The 19,495-nt window shown below is 36.1% G+C and overlaps 2 protein-coding genes across 7 annotated transcripts; both read left to right on the top strand.

The window, feature by feature from the left end:
* The first annotated feature begins 757 nt into the window (after positions 1-757).
* Positions 758-3,923, top strand: LOC132129238 (uncharacterized). 6 transcript variants are annotated; one of them, XM_059540749.1, is made up of 5 exons: positions 758-1,235; positions 2,909-3,017; positions 3,105-3,218; positions 3,434-3,610; positions 3,765-3,923. In XM_059540749.1, exons 1-5 carry the CDS (start codon positions 1,143-1,145, stop codon positions 3,827-3,829), a joined length of 558 nt encoding a protein of 185 aa, XP_059396732.1. In that variant the 5' UTR covers positions 758-1,142; the 3' UTR covers positions 3,830-3,923. The 6 variants fall into 6 exon arrangements, with proteins under 6 accessions (XP_059396732.1, XP_059396733.1, XP_059396735.1 ...); XM_059540750.1 differs by having other exon boundaries at positions 3,105-3,209; positions 3,425-3,610; XM_059540752.1 differs by having other exon boundaries at positions 765-1,235; positions 2,909-3,011; positions 3,105-3,209; positions 3,425-3,610.
* Positions 3,924-7,281: 3,358 nt separating this feature from the next.
* Positions 7,282-19,402, top strand: LOC132129777 (RING finger protein 150). Its single transcript, XM_059541532.1, has 7 exons — positions 7,282-8,005; positions 10,388-10,638; positions 13,123-13,194; positions 13,291-13,373; positions 13,643-13,739; positions 14,761-14,965; positions 17,583-19,402. The coding sequence occupies exons 1-7, from the start codon at positions 7,555-7,557 to the stop codon at positions 17,681-17,683; spliced, it is 1,260 nt and encodes a 419-aa protein (XP_059397515.1). The 5' UTR covers positions 7,282-7,554; the 3' UTR covers positions 17,684-19,402.
* Positions 19,403-19,495: the final 93 nt, after the last annotated feature.

Raw genomic sequence — 19,495 nt, forward strand, 5'->3', positions numbered from 1 at the left:
ACTTTTGACTCATATCATGACGACTATTCTGTGTTTTGAAATTTGTGGTAAAGTCTGTAAAATACTTTTTTAATAATAAAAAAAACACATTATAAATAGTGCAATTATAAGACAGAAGTGGAGCAAAAAAAAAAAAAAAAAAAAAAAAAAAAAAAAAAAGTGGACTTTAAGATTTTGTTTTTTTTAATTTTACATTCACAGCAGCTAAAACATACAAGATGTTTCTGACAAGTTGAGAAAATGGCAGAAATTTCAGGGCGGCTTTGAGATCTGAGTGTGAGTGTGAGTGGGTGCGAGATTGAGCACGTTCCATGCTTTTGAATGCAGACTCACCACAGCAGCAACATCTCTCTCTCTCTCTCTCTCTGTTCTCTCTCTCTGGGTGGGAAGTCGTGGCCTAATGGTTAGAGAGTCGGACTCCCAATCGAAAGGTTGTGAGTTCGAGTCCCGGGCCGGCAGGAATTGTGGGTGGGGGGAGTGCATGTACAGTTCTCTCTCCACCTTCAATACCATGACTTAGGTGCCCTTGAGCAAGGCATCGAACCCCCAACTGCTCCCCGGGCGCCGCAGCATAAATGGCTGCCCACTGCTCCGGGTGTGTGTTCACAGTGTGTGTGTGTGTTCACTGCTCTGTGTGTGTGCATTTCGGATGGGTTAAATGCAGAGCACAAATTCTGAGTATGGGTCACCATACTTGGCTGAATGTCACTTCACTTTTTTCACTTTCACTATTTAAATGCACTTGTGCATAATTTTAAAAGCATGCTTGAAGACTTGCACCAAAGCTTTTTATTTATCACAAATGATTATATCATAATTGCATGCTCTCAAAAGCAGATAGTGGTTTCTCAGTGTATCTGAGTTCATTCTGCTGGGTCTTTGTTGGTTTGTTGTAATGCGACCGTTGTTCTGTTTCAGATTCAGGAACGTTAACAGGAGGTGAGCTCGACTCTCTGCACATCACAGCGTCTGCTTTGATGAAGATAGGAAACACATCCTTTCTTCCTGTCTTAATGTTTCTGCACACTCGACTCTTTTATTTACTCTGAAACTATCTCTTTTTTCACATTAAAATCACGTTCATGTGCTAACGTTATACCTGTTCCCTTTATAAACTTATAACCACAACATCAAATCTCTGTATGTTGTTGACAGGCATCATCATTTTGATCCTCATCCTGATCCTGATTTTTTTTCTGCTTGGAATTTTATTTTTTCTGAGAAAGAAAGCAAGGGTAAGATTTTATAGTTTTTTCATTTTTTATGTTTTGGATCTGTTGCAAGCTCAAGTGTGCTAAGATAGTTTCCTAATTAAATCTCATTAGAATGAACGTCTTGTCATTAAGAGAGAAGTTGAGTAAATTTACTTCATTTAAATTATTTGTGTTACTCTTACTGAATTGCTCACATCACTTGCATCAGAGTATACCATTGTATTACATTTGCATTACATTTGATAAAATAAAATAAAAAACATAAATTAAGTTTTTACGCATTTATTTATTTATTGCCAAACAACAACATAGTTCTCAAACTGAGCTCAAACACAACTAAGACACTAAGGCAAAAACAAACACATTCATGCATTCTCTGCTAATATATTGAAAGTATTCCTTACTTATTTTGAGTTCAATTTACTTAAGCAATTTAAGTTTTCTTAACTTAATTTAAGCTGTGGTCTGAGGAACATTACTATTCAGAATTACTGACTCCCAGAGTGCATTGCGGTTTGAATAAATTATGCAAATGCTTTGTTTTACCGTTGTTGTTTTTATGCATGTATGCATACATTATTCCATCCATTATAAGGAATGAAATAGAGATGCACACTGTAAAAAGTGATTTGTTAGATTTACTTAATTCAATTGTGCAAACTCATTTCCTTAATTCAATTAAGAAATCTTAACTTAATATTACTGACTCCCAGAGTGCAATGCATTATGAATAAATTATGCAGTTGCTTTGTTTTACAGTTGTTGCTTTAATTTTTTTTTTTACATTTTTTTTGCTGTCTTATGTCAGTAGTAACAATAAAAAGACTAAATAAAATGGTTACAGTTACAATTAAATTATATGTAATACCATTATATAACAACTACTGTAAGTAAAGATAACTAAATATATCTAAGTGAACAGACCTTAGATGCTCTTAAGTACTGTTTACTAAAGTTGTTTAGTTGAACTATTGCATCCACCTGAACGTTCAAATAACGCAGTGTAATTAAGTAAATTCAACAAATTAGTAAAAATCAGTTATGTTTACTCGCTTTTCTTAATTCAGTGCCAGAAGAGTTTAAAACATGGAGCATACTATTCAAAAAGCATGCAGCGTTCTAATTGTTATCTAAGAATATGTTTTGTATTTAATTGATTGATTTGTTTGTTTACTTACCTACTTTTCAGATGCTTTAAATGCTCTTTAGGTATTATTATTAGAAAATTGCTTAAATCACTTACACTGTCACACTGTCTTTTCTTGCAAGGATTTTATTATTATTTTTTAAAAGGGAAAGTGTGTGTCTCCAATCAAACAGTCAAGATCTTGGGTCCGTATTCAACTATATCTAACTAAATTAGATGTTTTTTTTACAGAATCCTAGATTGCATTTCATAAAATACAAATTTTAAATGAATAAAATAAAAATGTAACATGCATTACTTAAAAATTCTTAAACCCTTTTTTTTTTTTTTTTTAAGCTTTAAAATGCTCATTAGGTCAACAGCTCACTAAGTTCTGGAACAGTCACTGAACATTGACAGGAATTTTGCATTTATTCACACACACACACACACACACACACACACACACACACACACACACACACACACACACACACACACACACATACACCTAGTCTAAAGTGATCTACTGTATTCTAATTGCATATCGCTTGCATTGTGATTGTAGAGTTACTCATTTGATTTGACTCGTGTCGATGGACCTGGCAATGATTATGAAACCCCGCTCAGGAGCGACCAACAAGGCCTAAGCTATGAACAAACCAACAAAGGCAAGTGTGAATGTAAAACACACACATTCTTGATTCGCCTGTGTGCAATCTGCTCAGAAACTCACTAAACTGTGTTCACTTCTACCTGCTCAGATCTGCCTGTGTCTTTGAATTTCATACAAGAAGACAAGTCTGAGGAAAAGACCAATTCGATAGCAAATGGCTCTGCAGGAGAGAAAACCGAACAAACACCTACCAGTGAAAACGGTAAGGCGCATAGGTGCTCGCTTGTGACAAAAGCTGATCCAAACAGCAGCTGTTTACATTGCTTTGGCAGAATTGCATGCATTATTTAATTTTTTTTATAATTCAAAACTTCAAAGAAATGATTGATGGCCACTATTTTCCTTCATTGGGAGGGGAATGAACGGGTTGTTTGTATTCACTTGATTGTTTTCCATATAATCTTAAAGATGAGCAGAATGCCCCAGAAGAGAACAGTTTCTCTCCAGACTCGAGTTTGTTCACACCAGTGAAGAAAGTGGAGTTTAACCTGGATCTGGATCTGCTTGGGAGTGAATCTGAATTAAGTGGTCTGACCGAAGCCGAAGCAACAGATGCGGCGCAGAATGAAAACAATAATAACGTCAGTAATGCTGGTCAGTACAGCCAAGAAAATTCATTGGCCAACATGCCTTTAGAATGATTTAGGCCTCTTATTTAAAAATCAAAACAAAACAATGTTATACATTTTAGGACTATGCATGTGCAATACTGGAAGTTTACAATGTCATTGGGTTTTATGCATTACAGGGCGAGGAACAGCAGAAGAGGTCTTCACTGAAATCAGTCTAGACGAGCCAAAGGAACATGCATAGCATGTGTTTCCCATCCAACAATCAAGATCTCTGGTCTTTAGAGCCTAGATCTAACTATATAATGCCTGGATCCAGACTATATGAGTGCAAAAGAGTCCTTTCGACATCCTCACTTCAAGTTTCATCTAGCGTTAAAAAAGATTGTATACTGTACATAAAAAACAACATTGAATCATTAAAGTTTATGTAAAAAATGTTAGCATAGGAATGCTGTATAAAATAATTTGTGGCTGTAATAAACCTTCTCTGTGTAATGCAAGTGTGTTTTTGACTGATGCTTTCTGTTAAAGGGACAGTCGCCCACAAATCAAAATGTAGTCATCATTTACTCTCCCTTGTATGCCCATCTTTTTTTGTTTCTGAACACAAAATTAGATTATTGTAATTTTGTTTTACTTTTTTAAATGTCCCGTGCCTTTTGTCCATATAAGAATAACTAAATTATAAATAATTAACTGCCAATGTGCAATCTGTAATCACATAGTCCATAAAAAAGGTAACTGTAATCTTATTATGAGCATTTTTTTCAAGTCTCCTGTCCTCATATTGGGAGAAATCAGAAGTACAGAGGCATTGTGTGTGCTGTGTGAACATGATGTAGTTCTAGATTAAATCTGAATGTGCATTAATTCATCCCACACACACACACACACACACACTGACAAAAAATTCAAAATGAATTAAAATAGTGAAATGTAAACTCAGAATATGATGCAAACCTGCAATAATGAAATGTTAAATAACACAAATGTATCTAATCCCATTTTATTAACTAATGTCTTTGCTGCTGACCTTTGATCCAGTTCAACCGTACTACTAAGCAAAAATGACTTTAGATAAACTAACAATTGTGTTTCACTGTTTTTTTATTGCTGTTTACAGACGGGCATTTTGCATGTAGGTTTATTCATTACACTTTTTGGTGTGAAATTGCTTTTACATTTGCTATAAATAAAACTTCTTACATGAAAAACAATCAAGCCCTGCTCATATTTAAAAAGTAATGCAAAAGTAACGTAATGCATTACTTTCCATAAAAAGTAACTAAGTAACATAATTAGTTAATTTTTTCGCAATATTGTAATGCATTACTTTTAAAGTAACTTTCCCCAATACTTGGGGGTAATGCATTACAAGTAACACAAGTCATGTAATCACATTGCTTTTCCAAGTAACTGGTAAGTAACGTTACTTTTAATTCACAAGAAAAGAGATACTTTTTCAAACACAGTTACTTTGTTTCCCCGTTTATTGACTGACAGCTCTCCTGTGTGTTGTTTATAACATGATCTTACTATAGTTCTAGTGACCAAGATATTTTATTTGTTTTGTGAAGTAGTAAATCTAGTAATAAATATATGAATAAACAATCAATAATTTAATTTGCACCTTAAGAGGACAAATGGGATGGATATAAGTATACAGTTTTGTCTGCTTTAGGATTCATTTTGGGTAGTTTCCATATTAATTTGAATACAGTAAAGAGAGGTTTAGAGACAGATTTTTGTTCATGTATGTGAAATTTAGTTATATTTTCATGTATTCTCCTTTGAGTAGTCAAAAAGTCCAAAGAAAACTTACATATTAGTGACTTTTATTTTAAAGAAGTTTTCTTCAAAAATAAGAGATTGGAGGAGCATTAAACTAATCTGAAATCAGTTTCTCTTCCTCAGAAGAGACAACAACTTCAATGCCCGACTTATTTTGTTGATTAAGATTTTTGTGAAATTTGGATTAACTCATTTTTACATGATCAAATACAATATAAACTTGACGATAACCACTGAAAATAGAAAAAACAAAAACAAATGCACACTTAGACAGACTTAAAACTAAACTATAAGGAGCCACGTGTCCCATGTTTCCCTTGAGAAAAGTGGATTTCTGACAATGCTTTTTTGATTTTGGGGGTTATCGAGAAACTTTTGAACTTTTGAAAGGTTTGTTATTTAGTTATTTAAGGTTGTATATGTCAGAAATGTTCTGTATGTATTTGTGTTTCGCAGAAACTGCTGCTGGTGAAGAGTACACACCCAAATCAGTGTGAAAGTGTGTCTCATGTCAGGCTTTTTGATGCACTCTGTAACAGCCATCAACCCAATGTGTTAAAATGATGACCTCGATGTGGGCTTGTGTCCTAATTGGTGATTTATTTCAACTAGTTGGCTTAAACTCATCAGTGTGTGTCTTTCCTTCATGTGCACCAGAGCTGAGAATTGTTCTTCCTGTGTGCATACAGGACCGAAACGAGAGTGACATTAGTCAGGGTGTCTAAAGATAGCTGAGGAAACTCCCCTGTCTGACGGGAACTGTGGAACATGTTTGAGAGAGCGCTAGAGCAGGACAGGGTTTCTTCTGATCAAGCTACCTAAAGGTCATTGATGCTGAATGTTCATGTTAAAGTCACAGGAAGCAGAATGGAAATAGTGTGAGACAGCGCCCTCTGTTGAAGAAAATTAACAAATTAACTGGAGATAGATGGTAAAGTGATAGATGCACTCCTGTGTGAAAAATGGACAACGGCATGAACAGGGAAGTCTAGATGGAAGGGATCTTTGTTTTTTCACATTGCTCCTTTTCCGTATAAAATTATTTGGACATATAGGCTACTTTTTAAGCGTTTTGCTTTTTTTCTGTCGTAACATCTTAAATATGTCATCTTTACTGTGAATAAAAAAGTGCATCCATCCATCATAAAAAGTGCCTCACATGGGTCCAGGGGGCGAATAAAGGCCTCCTGTAGCGAATCAATGCATTTTTGTAAGAAAATAAATCCATATACGAAATTTTATTAACCGTAATCACGCCTTTCCGGTGGATGATGTAGGACGTAGACGTAACATAAGGTTCGGTGAGAATACGCAAGTCTCACGAAAAAATGTTTGTTTACAGGAGGAAAGGGAGCAAAGTTTCCTTACTTTAGCAAACAGAAACCAGTCTCATCTGGGCTTTTACAAATCCTCATTTTGTACTTCTAATTCATCAGTGTTTTGTTTTTCGCTTTCTCCGCTGCACTTCCACATTCATCACTTCTCAACGGACCTTACGCTGCGTAATCCACCAGAACAGTGTCATTGTGAATGTGCGTTCAGCAGTAACTAAGATTATATAGTTTAAATAAAATATGGATGTTTTTCTTACACAAATGCATTAATTCACTTCAGGGGGTCTTTATTAACCCACTTGACCTATCAGGGACACTTTTTATTATAGATGGATGTGCTTTATTTGATGTCTTTTGGAGTATTGAAAAATAACACCCATTCACTGCCATTATACAGCTTGGAGGAGCCAGGACATTTTTTTTATATAACTCCGATTGGATTTGTCGGACAGAGGAAAGTCTTAAGGGTGAGTAAATCATAAGGTAATTAATATTTTTTGGGTGGACTGTCTCTTTAAGGGTGTCGCGCATGCGCAGATCCTCGCTCCGCCGCTAGTGGTCGCTGTTACGCGCTCCGTTTTTGTCACAACAGCTGAAGGCACCATGGCTCCATTGCGCCGCTTCTGCTCACGTTTTTACCCAACCAACGCGCCTCTCACACACGCAACAGGCTCTAGAGGTGATTAATTACCAAACTCCGTCTTCCAAGTTGAGTGTTTCGACCACGAGTGTCTGCGATTGCACCGCGTAACGCGGTCGATACGCACAAAGGCGGAGATTATGGAGTAAACGCGCGTCGCGCGGCCGCTAGACTCTCCATAATAATCAGAAATACACCGCTATGGCACTCTCGGTGATCCAGACGTGTCGTAGTCTGGCCCTGTCCACCTGGCTGCTGTCCTTCTGCTTCGTCCATCTGCTGTGTTTGGACTTCACGGTGGCGGAGAAGGAGGAGTGGTACACGGCGTTCGTCAACATCACGTACGTGGATCCGGACACGGCCGAGGTGCGCACCGAGAAGACGGAGTGCGGGCGTTACGGGGAGCAGTCGCTCAAGCGCGAGGCCAGAGGCGTGCTGGCGATGCCCGCCGCGCCGCAGCACAGAAACGCGTGCGATCCCAACAGCAGATTCACACCGCGCGGACACGGCGCGTGGATCGCGCTCATCAGCCGCGGAAACTGCACGTACAAAGAAAAAATCCGAAACGCCGTGGGAAAAAACGCGTCCGCTGTGGTCATATTCAACGTGGGATCCTCGAACCCCAATGACACCGTCACCATGCCTGATACAGGTGATGCATGTTTGCTTATGATCGATTATGACAGGCTGTGTGATTGCAAATCCATATTTGGTTATGAATGAATGAATGATGCATTTATATGAATTATGCATTATATATTTATATGGTTATGGAGTGATGGCAAATGCATGGCTGGCTGAATGTTTTGGCCAATGCATGTGTGTTGTGATGCATGCATGCATTCATCATCTGTCACCTAGATATGCATCTTTGGTTATGTGTTATTGTTAAGTCCATATACGGTTATGAGTGGTGGCTGGTGGTAAATGCACGTGTGGTTATGTGTGATGATAATGCATTATTGCATATGTCTGGCTGAATGCGAATGCATGTGTGGTTTATGTGTTTATAGATTGTTATAATGCATGCATTATATGCGTATTAGGTTATGAGTGATGGTGAATGGATATCGTGCACGTTTGATTGTGTTTTGCTAAATCTGTGATGGTTTAAAGAAATAGTTCACCCAAAGTTGCTGAAACTTAACTCACCTTTAGGACCATTCAAGATTAGAATGAGTTTGATTCTTCATCAGATTTGGAGAAATATAGCAATGCATCAGTGTCTCAGTAATGGATGCTCTGCAGTGAATGGGTACCGTCAGAATGGGAGTCCAAACAGCTGATAAAAACATCACAATAATCCACAAGTAATGTACTTGATCTGTGCAGATTTCTCTCCTGATTCAGACCAGATCACTTTTTTTTCACTGGAGGAAGCGTGATTAAGGATTATGGGCTCATATTTTAGCTGGAAGCAACAGTCTGAAGTTAAAAACTTCAACCGTTTTTATCAGCTGTTTGCATTCTCGTTCTGACGGCACCCATTCACTGCAATTCATCCAGCTGTGTTTATATGTTCTCTCACATCTGGAGTCTTTAGACGTGATGATAGTGTTGTGGTCAGTGCTCTGGTCATTCTGAGTGTCAGAAGTTTTATCTGACGCCTCTTATCTCTTTTTATCTCGCTGTGAAGTGTTGCAGAAATGCTGTTTGTTTAGTTCCTCTCTATGTTCTGCTTCACTATCTGCTTTTCCCCCTTTTGTTGCTTTTCTTGTTAGCGTTAACTCTTTCTTTGAACTTTGTTTCGTTTGGGCTGAAGAATTCTATACCTAACCCTAACCCTAATTTTCTTTTTTCATTTAATATTTTCTGGATTCTGTTTTAAGGTTCACATACAATTTAAGTAATCTAAAAGCATGTTTAATTAAATAATCATGATACTTATATAATTAAACAACAAAGTTGAACAAAAATGGCATATATGGCCCAATGAAATCATTTCTAGAAATTTTTCTGATTTAAATTTTCTAGATTACGTTTAAACGGTTAGACTAAATCATAATAATCATAATGTATAATTTAAATCATGAAAACTTATTCTGTTTAACAACAATGAATTAAAACTAAAAAAGAAATTAAACCTATGAAATCTTTTCCATTTTTTTCCATTCTGTAAACCCCCCCCCCCCCCCCCCCCCCAAATTTAATAGATTTTTTTCTCCCCTTTAAAATTTTCTGGATTACATTTAAATGGTTTCATTAAATCCTAACAATCAGAAAGAATACCTAATTAATTAAAATCATGAAACTAATTCAGTTTAACAAAAAAAATTAGTTTAACAAAGATTATTTTTTAGCCCTAGGAAATCCATTAGATTTTTTTCCCATTTTTATAATTTTTTTTAAATTCAGTTTTATTTTCTCAAATAATTTTTCCCCCAATTTATTTTATTTTATTTTTCCCAATTTTTTTGTCTCCTGATTAAAATTTTCTGGATTACGTTTAAATGGTTAGATTAAATCCTAACAATCAGAAAGAATGGCTAATTAATTAAATCATGAAACTTATTCAGTTTAACAAAATAATTATTAAAAGTTTATATTGTTTAGATCCATTTCCATTAGATTTGTCCCGTTTTTATTTTTTTCAAATTCTGTATTTTTTCCCCAAATGAATTTCCCCCCATTTTTATTATTTTGACTGAATATTTTTTTCCGATTTCCAATTTTATTTTAGGTTTTTTTTCAATTTCATTTAAAAATTTTCTAGATTTTTAAAAATGTATATAAATTCAGTATCATGTTTAAACGGTTAGATTAAATCTTAAAAATCGGAAAATTTGCCTAATTAATTAAAATCATGAAACCTATTCAGTTTAACAAAGTTTACATTTTTTAAGCCCTATGAAATCCATTTTATTTATTTTTTTCCATTTTTATAAATTTTTTTCTCAAAGTTTTTTTCCCCAATTAATTTTATTTTAGTTTTTTCCCAATTAAATTTTTTTTCCTCATTTAATATAAATGTTTGTAGTTTATTTAGCCCACAGAGGAAGCTGAGTCTCTGGTTAACTGTGTCTCTGTGTTTCAGGCTCCGGTGACGTGGTGTCCATCATGATCCCTGAACCGAAGGGTCGTGAGCTGGTTCTTCTGATGGAGAGGAACATCACTGTTTTCATGCACATCACCATCGGGACACGCAACCTCCAGAAATACGTCAGCCGCACCTCCGTGGTCTTTGTCTCCATCTCCTTCATCATCCTCATGATCATCTCGCTGGCCTGGCTCGTCTTTTACTACATCCAGCGCTTCAGATACGCCAACGCTAGAGACCGCAACCAGGTACAAACCTGAGAAACATCGTCTCGTGACACATTCTGCTGAAAGTGCTGCTTAACTGCGATGGACACATGTTGGACACATAATTTTGTTCAGAATGGGTATTTATGTGAAAATCTAATTAGGCTGATTGATTCATCTAAATAAAAACAAAATCATGTAATGGCTTTAAGACAACAGTAAATATTAATAATGTAATTTTACAAAAAAATAAAAATAAATCTTGAAAACTATTTTTTTATTGCAGCGAAATATTACATTATTGATATTTCTAATTTAGTTTTTATATAATACTATTTATATATTTAATTATTTGGTATTATTGTTTATAATAATAATAAAACAATACTTTAAATAGATTAATAATATTATATTTCTGTATTGTACAGTGAAATATTAGATAAATAAATTTTTTTTAAGAATTGTTATTATTATTATCATTGTTTATACAAAAACAATAAAAATTAAATTATTATTAATTGTTTAAGGATCTTTTACATATATAGGATTACATGTATAATAATAATAATAATTATATAATTATTATTAATAATAATATACTTTTTCTTAATACTCAATGGTTTATTGTACAGTGAAATATTACATTAATAATAATTCAACTTTTAGTAGTATTTATAGTTGTATTATAATTATTCATACAAATAAAAAAAATACAATTAAATTGAATAGCAACATTGATTATAAAATTGCAACAACAACAAAAATAAAAGTCCAATTGTGAAGCACTACAAACAAGCACAGAATAAAAATAAAAAAAATTAAGCTTCAGGTGAGTTCTAACCACTTTCTTGGTGTTTTGCATGTTTGTGTGTTCAGGTTGGTTAGAACGCAACCCTAAAACATGATAACAGGCCACAGGAAGTGACTTTTATCACAGAAAAACAGCTGCAGCCTGAAGGCAACAGAGCCTTTTATTACAGCTCTCAGTCGTTAATTATTCTAACGAGAGACTGATGTACTGTAGGAGATCACACTGAAGTCAAAGGAGAAATACATTCATTAATCACGTTCTGTTCTCTGATTGGTCACGTTCTGTTCTGTTCTCTGATTGGTCACGTTCTGTTCTGTTCTCTGATTGGTCACGTTCTGTTCTGTTCTCTGATTGGTCACGTTCTGTTCTCTGATTGGCCATGTTCAATTCTATTATGTTTTCTGATTGGTCACGTTCTGTTCTGTTCTCTGATTGGTCACGTTCTGTTCTGTTCTCTGATTGACCATGTTCAATTCTATTATGTTTTCTGATTGGTCACGTTCTGTTCTGTTCTCTGATTGGTCACGTTCTGTACTGTTCTCTGATTGGTCACATTCTGTACTGTTCTCTGATTGGTCACGTTCTGTTCTGTTCTCTGATTGGTCACGTTCTGTTCTATTCGCTGATTGGTCACGTTCAGTTCTCTGGTTGGTCACGTTCTGTTCTGTTCTCTGATTGGTCTAGAGCTGAAACAACGAATCGATTTAATCGATTAAAATCGATTATTAAAATAGTTGTCAACTAATTTAGTCATCGATTCGTTGCTAAATAACTTTTATTTGCTGTAAGCGGCTCATTTCGTGCATATTTCAAATCTGCGGTGACCAAAGTGTGGCAGTAATGAGCCACCGGAGGTTTCACTCAGCCAGTACAACAGGAGAAGTAGCAAATAGCCAATAGCTGGCCTCGTTTTATGTCACGTGCTTCCCGAACAGCGTCTCTGCAGCATTCAGCCGCATTCAGAGGGATGTGGGAGTATTTGCTTTGAGCCTTCAAAAAAAGAAGAGTAACCTGTAAACTCTGCACTACTGAACTGTTGACGTTCACATATTGCGTCTTTTGTGCGCTCAAGTTCGTTATTTCCAACACGGCACCGCATCGAGTTAAAAACTTTTCAACTTTTCAGAATGCCGCAAGCGCACCGCGGGTCATGTGACAAGAACTAACCAATCAGCTTCATCCTTTCCCGTAACAACGTTAAAAGCTCAGTCAAGATGAAAGGAACAGCTGATCATAGTTGTATATGGATTTCCATTTTGAAATAAATTTAGTAGCAGAGCTACTGCAAGCGATTTTTTGAGCTGCAAATCCATTTATCCTTTGCTGAAATTTCCGCGTCTTCAAGGAGAGAGCACGTCATGGTTGCTTAGCAAAGTCACGTTCTGTTCTGTTCTCTGATTGGTCACGTTCTGTTCTCTGATTGGTCACGTTCTGTTCTCTGATTGGTCACATTCTGTTCTGTTCTCTGATTGGTCACGTTCTGTTCTGTTCTCTGATTGGTCACATTCTGTTCTGTTCTCTGATTGGTCACGTTCTGTTCTGTTCTCTGATTGGTCACCTTCTGTTCTGTTCTATGATTGGTCAAGTTCTGTTCTGTTCTCTGATTGGTCACGTTCTGTTCTCTGATTGGTCACATTCTGTTCTGTTCTCTGATTGGTCACGTTCTGTTCTGTTCTCTGATTGGTCACGTTCTGTTCTGTTCTCTGATTGGTCAGAGGAGGCTGGGAGACGCCGCCAAAAAAGCCATCAGCCAGTTACAAGTGCGGAGCATCAGGAAAGGCGATCAGGTGAACTAATAAACACTCAATACTACAGTCTTTACAGCAGTGAGGCTGAACTCTACACTCTTTGTTTTCTCTAATGATGTGTGTGTGCTTCTTTAGGAAACGGAGAGTGATTTCGATAACTGTGCCGTGTGTATCGAGGGCTATAAACCAAATGATGTGGTGAGAATCTTACCTTGCAGGTAAACACACACCTGACGGCACTTTTGATAAGAAGATGTAGCCAACTACATTAATACAATGTTATTCCAATACTAGTACAGTATATATATATATATATATATATATATATATATATATATATATATATACACACACATACACATTAATGCTGTCAAACAATTAAATGCATACAAAATAAGTTTTGGTTTGCATAATTGTCACTTTTGATCAGTTGAATGCATCCTTGTGGAACAAATGCTCCACACACTTCTATCTCTGCTGCTTGCAGGCATCTGTTTCATAAGAGCTGTGTCGACCCATGGCTGGTGGACCATCGCACCTGTCCCATGTGTAAAATGAACATCCTCAAAGCTCTCGGCCTCACGGTTTGTGATTCTCTGTTTGTGCATGTTCAGTCCTCCTTGAGCTGAAGCTTCAGACAGAATCAGTGTAATGAAAATCCACAGAGTAAATTCACTTTATTTTTAATAATAATAATAAGAATAAAAAAATATCATGTAATTATTAATAAATTAATAATACATTACATTATTTCCAGAAGATGCTTTATTTTTATTTAATTTTTTTTAACATTAATATTTAGATTTGTTTAAAAAAAAAAAATGTTTTCTGTTTTCATTTGAATTTTAAAACAGTTTTAGTCGTTTTGTAGCATTTTTGTCATTTTTATTTGTATTTTTGGCAAATGTTGGTATAGTTTCGTTTTTTTTATTTTAAGTTTTAAATTATTTCCATTTGATTATTTTTTAAATCTTATTTTCTTTTATTATTTTATTGTATTTTTTTATCATTTTGTGCCTTAATGAGTGTATCTCATGTCAATTTTAATATACCAATATAATATTATTTTATAATAAATATAATAAATATAAGTTACTATAAATTATAAAAAATATTTTGAATTATTTTTATATTTATTTCTATTTTGGAGAATTTTGTTATGATTTAAATTGTATATATCTATATCTATCTGTCATTTTAATACATTGTTATTCCAGTTTTAGTTATGCTAATACATGGTCTTAGACTAAATGAAAATGTATGCCTTGTTTTCATTTTAATTTAAGTTAAAGTTTTAGTACTTTTGTTGTGTTTTCATAATATATATGTGTGTGTGTGTGTGTTTAGTTTTTATTGATATATAATTGTTAACTAAATGAAAATAAAATGTTGCCTTGGTAACTAGCTAATATACAATATGTTTAAACATTTAATAATTTATTTTCAAGTTCTGAAAGTTTGTTTTATGTTTCAAGTACTTTAGTTTAGTAATCCTGTCTTTAAGCATGCTAAAGTCACTGAAATGCATGTCTCCTATCTTTACTATGGCTGGAGGGTAACTCTATGGCATTTAACTCTATGTTGTTTTAATTCTGTTCGGCGCAGTCAAGTGCAGAGTGTCTGAATGAACTTCCTCTGGACTACGAGCTCGCCGTGGGGGGCGTGGCTCTCAACGCCATGGTGATGAGCGATGATGTCATGGTTGGTGATGTCGTCGGGGGGCGTGACCCTGGTGTGAGGATGGTGGGTCTCCCTCAGGTCCTCCTGGACTCTGAGCCGCTGTCCCAGGACACCTTGCCAACCGAACAGAGTGAGTCCTCTTCTGTTGTGCAAGGCATTGTGGGTAATCATTTACATTTAAGCATTTAGTAGATGCTTTTATCAAAAGAGACTTACAGGTAATTAATTATTAATAGCCCAAAAGGTGTGAACCATGAATGAGAAGTACACTTCAGCATACTTTTTAAATAGTATGCATTACAGAAAAAAATCAGTTTAAAGGAACACTCCACCGTTTTTTGAAATAGGGCTTATTCACATTATTTCCTACATTTAGATAGGTGGGCAAATGCATTTTTGCGTCAGTGCATGCATTGTTTTAGTTTGACTGGGTCGGCGTTAGCTTAGCTTAGCACAATGAATGGAATCCTTTGTTGCCAGCTAGCATGGCCTGAGTAAAAGTGATCAAAAAAATAAAAAAAACCCCACCTAATTACTTCTTGTGGCCTGCGTATTCACAACGAGTACAAATAGCGATCCAGATTAACACTAGGCGATTTCCTAGGCAGATATTGACTTGGGACTATATTATGGGGAAGCACAGGCGAAGCACTGCTACTTCGGCGCAGAGATATCACGCAACACATGAAATCCCACGACTTCCGTCAACATACCGGCGTGAATAGTAGCTGCCTGGCTATTTTCCTTACAGTACACGAATGGCGATGAACATGGCTGATTTTGAGAGAGACGAAGAGGGTGACTTCTCAGACAGTCAAGAACCAGAACCATACCTATTTGAACCAGAGTTTATAGAAGACAAGCTGCGTGCTTTGGAAATAGAACGACAGGAGGAGGAGGTTGCGATCGCTCGTGATGAGAGCCAACATGAACTGGTGGTGTGTATGTGGGGGAATATGCCAATCTATGCCGACGGAAATAGAGTGTCTGTGCTGTAGAGAGTGGGACATGTTTTTGCCATTGATGACCCGGCTCAACACGTCAGATCAAGATGAGCGTGCCCGAAGTTGTGTCACATCTACAGAGGATTTCACGGCGCTGATCCATTCTGCAGTACTCGATTTTTTTTTCCGGTGTGACAAAGAGAACTGGAAAAAACGCCCCACGCCGAATGGACCAAATGGACAGCTGTCCACAGAGTAAGTGATTATTTTAATCATGACGCATGTATAGATCGACCCATATTATAGCTGTATTCACATAGAGTTGATGTTTTCACAGGCAATATAGGTTATATAGGAAAATAAATAAAAGACAACTTACATGTGCACTTTGTTCTTCCTGTGTTTTCAAAGTAGTCCTCTGGTGCAAAATGTTCTTCGCAAACACGATACTGCTTTATTTTGTTGAGAGGCGTTGAACTACAGATCTCCAGAGCTGCTAGCCATTTATTTCTCAGTTCCACATTAGGTGGAATTCTGTGAAACATTACATTCGTGTATGTCCTTTGCTTGTTCTCACAACCTTTTGCTATGCAGGTAATAACCATGTTTGCTGTAACTTCTCAAAATAAATCATCCAAAAGCGAAGACACTCGGTGCAGGTCACGCCGGTATGTTCTTCTTCTTCTGTTTTTTTTGACGCGTTGCACGCCGGTATGTTGACGGAAGTCGTGGGATTTCATGTGTTGCGTGATATCTCTGCACCGAAGTAGCAGTGCTTCGCCTGTGCTTCCCCATAATATAGTCCCAAGTCAATATCTGCCTAGGAAATCGCCTAGTGTTAATCTGGATCGCTATTTGTACTCGTTGTGAATACGCAGGCCACAAGAAGTAATTAGGTGGGTTTTTTTTATTTTTTTTGATCACTTATACTCAGGCCATGCTAGCTGGCAACAAAGGATTCCATTCATTGTGCTAAGCTAAGCTAACGCCGACCCAGTCAAACTAAAACAATGCATGCACTGACGCAAAAATGCATTTGCCCACCTATCTAAATGTAGGAAATAATGTGAATAAGCCCTATTTCAAAAAACGGTGGAGTGTTCCTTTAATGTTTTTCACACTTCGTTGCATGTTAATTGCTATTAACTGAAAATGTATTATAGTTTAAATGTATGTTAAATGCAGTTAGTTGAACTTAGTGATCTTTCTATGTAATTTAATAGTTTTTGAAATTTGGATAATGTGTATTGATGAATATACTGACAAACATTTATGGAAAACAAGATATAATTTAATGCCATTTATTTTGAAACTTGCATATTTAAATGTAACATAATTATTATTGGTAACTAAAACTAAAACAATCCAAAATTTTTTTTTGTAATTTTAAATACAGTAAATGTTAACTGAAATAATAAAATATTTAAAAAACACATATTTTAATTCTGCTAGTTCCCAAGGGAAAAAAAATAAATGTACATTAATTGTAACTTCACTACAAAAAAAATAAAAATAATACTTATTTTAAATTTAATTTAAATTAAAACTTATTAACTTTAAATATAATATTGAATAAAAGCACATGTAAACCACAACAGAATATTTTTAGAACAATATTCTAAAATGTACTCTTTCAGTTCAACGTTATGAAAAGTGTACTTATGAAAGTGGCCTTTTATTTCATTAATTTTACATAATCTGCAAGTACAGTTTATTCTCATTGTGCATGCTGTTTAGTAAGGACAGCATGTCAGTTAGGACGCAGCCGTGGTGGATGTCATTATGACTGTGTTTCCTCCACAGGTGAGTTACAGCTAATAGCCAGCAGCAGTTCAGAAGTGTCGCTTGTGATGGGGGCGGGGCATTTGGACATTGACACGCCCATTGATGACCCAAAGTGCTGATCTGGTCACGCCCACTCGTGCTGAAAAGTTTGAGTGACCACAGCGACGGGTTTAGAGTGTAACAAACACTGCCTGCCAAGTACATACTACAATCCACATCCAATGTTACATTCATTTCATCTTCCTTCCTTTCTCTCTGAAAAGCAGGGTAAAGTCTGTTCTCTCTCGCCCGCAGTGCACACTACAGTATGCACTTGAGCTAAAGCACTTGTTCGGTATCAGCAGACGATCGGTTCTGCTCGGCTCGACAATCTTCTCTTTCTTACCGTTTCACCATTTGTCTGTGATCCCAGCGGGAAGAACGTGTCAAAGACTATTTTGAATCTGATCAGAAGTGGTTTATTTTTCTATAGAGAAGCATTTGATGTGCTCAAGTTCTGCAGTATTAAAAAAAAAACAAACAAGAGAGAGAGCGAGAGAATCTCGGTATTTAAAGTTTCGGGACTTGACCCTCGCCGAAGATGCGTGTGACGGACGTCGTACGGGACAAAACTGAGGGACTTTCTGGGAAGTGCTCTTTGGGTTCTGTGGAGCAGGACGTGTGATGTCTGCTGTGCATGCCACATGCCCTCTCCACGACATTTAAAGGGATAGTTTCTCAAAAATGAACGTTTACTGATGGTGTCTTAACCCTCAGTACATCCGAGATTTGAGAAGAACACATTTGGAGAAATGTAGCATAGCATCAGTGTCTCAGCAATGGATTTGAATGGGTGCCGTCAGAATGAGAATCCAAACAGCTGATAAAAATATCACAGTAATCCACAGCTGTCCAGTCCATCAGTTAACATCTGGAGCTGAAACAAATCAATCAAGACATTTTGGGAGAGACAACCTGAGATGGATTTTTTTCAGTGTTATTATGGATTATGGACTTTTTTTCTTTTTAGTGGCAAGCAGAGGTCTGAAGTTAAAAACATCTTTAATTATGGATTTGTTTCTTACAAACATGCAGCTTTTGTCTTCTCCAGATGTTAACTGATGGACTGGAGTGTTGTGGATTATTGTGATGTTTTTATCAGCTGTTTGGACTCTCATTCTGACGGCACCCATTCACTGCAGAGCATCCATTGATGAGACACTGATGCAATGCTACATTTCTCCAAATGTGATGAAGAAACAAACTCATTCTAATCTTGGATGATCTGAGGGTGAGTGAATTCTCAGCAAATGTTTGTCTTTGGGTGAACTGTTTCTTTAAAGGCATAGTTCACCTCATAAGTATTCGTTCCGTTACTGTTTATGCACCCTCGGGTCGTTCCAAATCTCTATTATTATTTCTTCTTTTATGTACAACTCCAGAATCACTTGTGAAGTATATTCAAACGGTTTCAGATGTTCTTTGTCAAATCAAACTCCTGGAGTGACGTGAGAGTGAGTAAATTATTATTTTCAGGTGCACTGTTCCTTTAAATTTGTAACTCGCTCTTATATTGTAAATAGAGAATAATTTGTTCCAGTTTTCTCCTTTATTGCTAAGTTTTTCCATCATGCACTTTATGTATTTAAAGGTTGGATTTCGTTTTGAGATTCGAAGTTCGGTCACAAGTTTGTGTATTCACACACACACACACACACACACACACAAACACAGTCTAAGTAGAGGTTTGTTTCATTTCATGCTCAGTATTTTGCACGTGTTTCAGTCAGACTGTGATTTGAATATTAATAAATGTTAATGTATTTTTTGGGGGGGCTAAACGTCGTGCTTCTCATTTACACTGTGTTTTCTTCTCTTGACTATAATGATGTCACATGATTCCATCTCATTTAAATATTTAAATGCTTCCGGAAATTCCAAAAACAGTTGAA

The sequence above is a fragment of the Carassius carassius genome, chromosome 46, assembly GCF_963082965.1.
Source record: "Carassius carassius chromosome 46, fCarCar2.1, whole genome shotgun sequence".
Lineage (NCBI taxonomy): Eukaryota > Metazoa > Chordata > Actinopteri > Cypriniformes > Cyprinidae > Carassius > Carassius carassius.

Coding starts and splice junctions, on each gene's coding strand:
- LOC132129238 (XM_059540747.1), top strand. CDS start 1,143: ATGTTGTTGACAGGCATCATCATTTTGATCCTCATCCTGATCCTGATT. Junction 3,018..3,104: donor ACAAACCAACAAAGGCAAGT/GTGAATGTAAAA, acceptor CTACCTGCTCAG/ATCTGCCTGTGTCTTTGAAT. Junction 3,219..3,424: donor AACACCTACCAGTGAAAACG/GTAAGGCGCATA, acceptor ATAATCTTAAAG/ATGAGCAGAATGCCCCAGAA.
- LOC132129777 (XM_059541532.1), top strand. CDS start 7,555: ATGGCACTCTCGGTGATCCAGACGTGTCGTAGTCTGGCCCTGTCCACC. Junction 13,374..13,642: donor GTGAGAATCTTACCTTGCAG/GTAAACACACAC, acceptor TGCTGCTTGCAG/GCATCTGTTTCATAAGAGCT. Junction 14,966..17,582: donor CACCTTGCCAACCGAACAGA/GTGAGTCCTCTT, acceptor TTTCCTCCACAG/GTGAGTTACAGCTAATAGCC.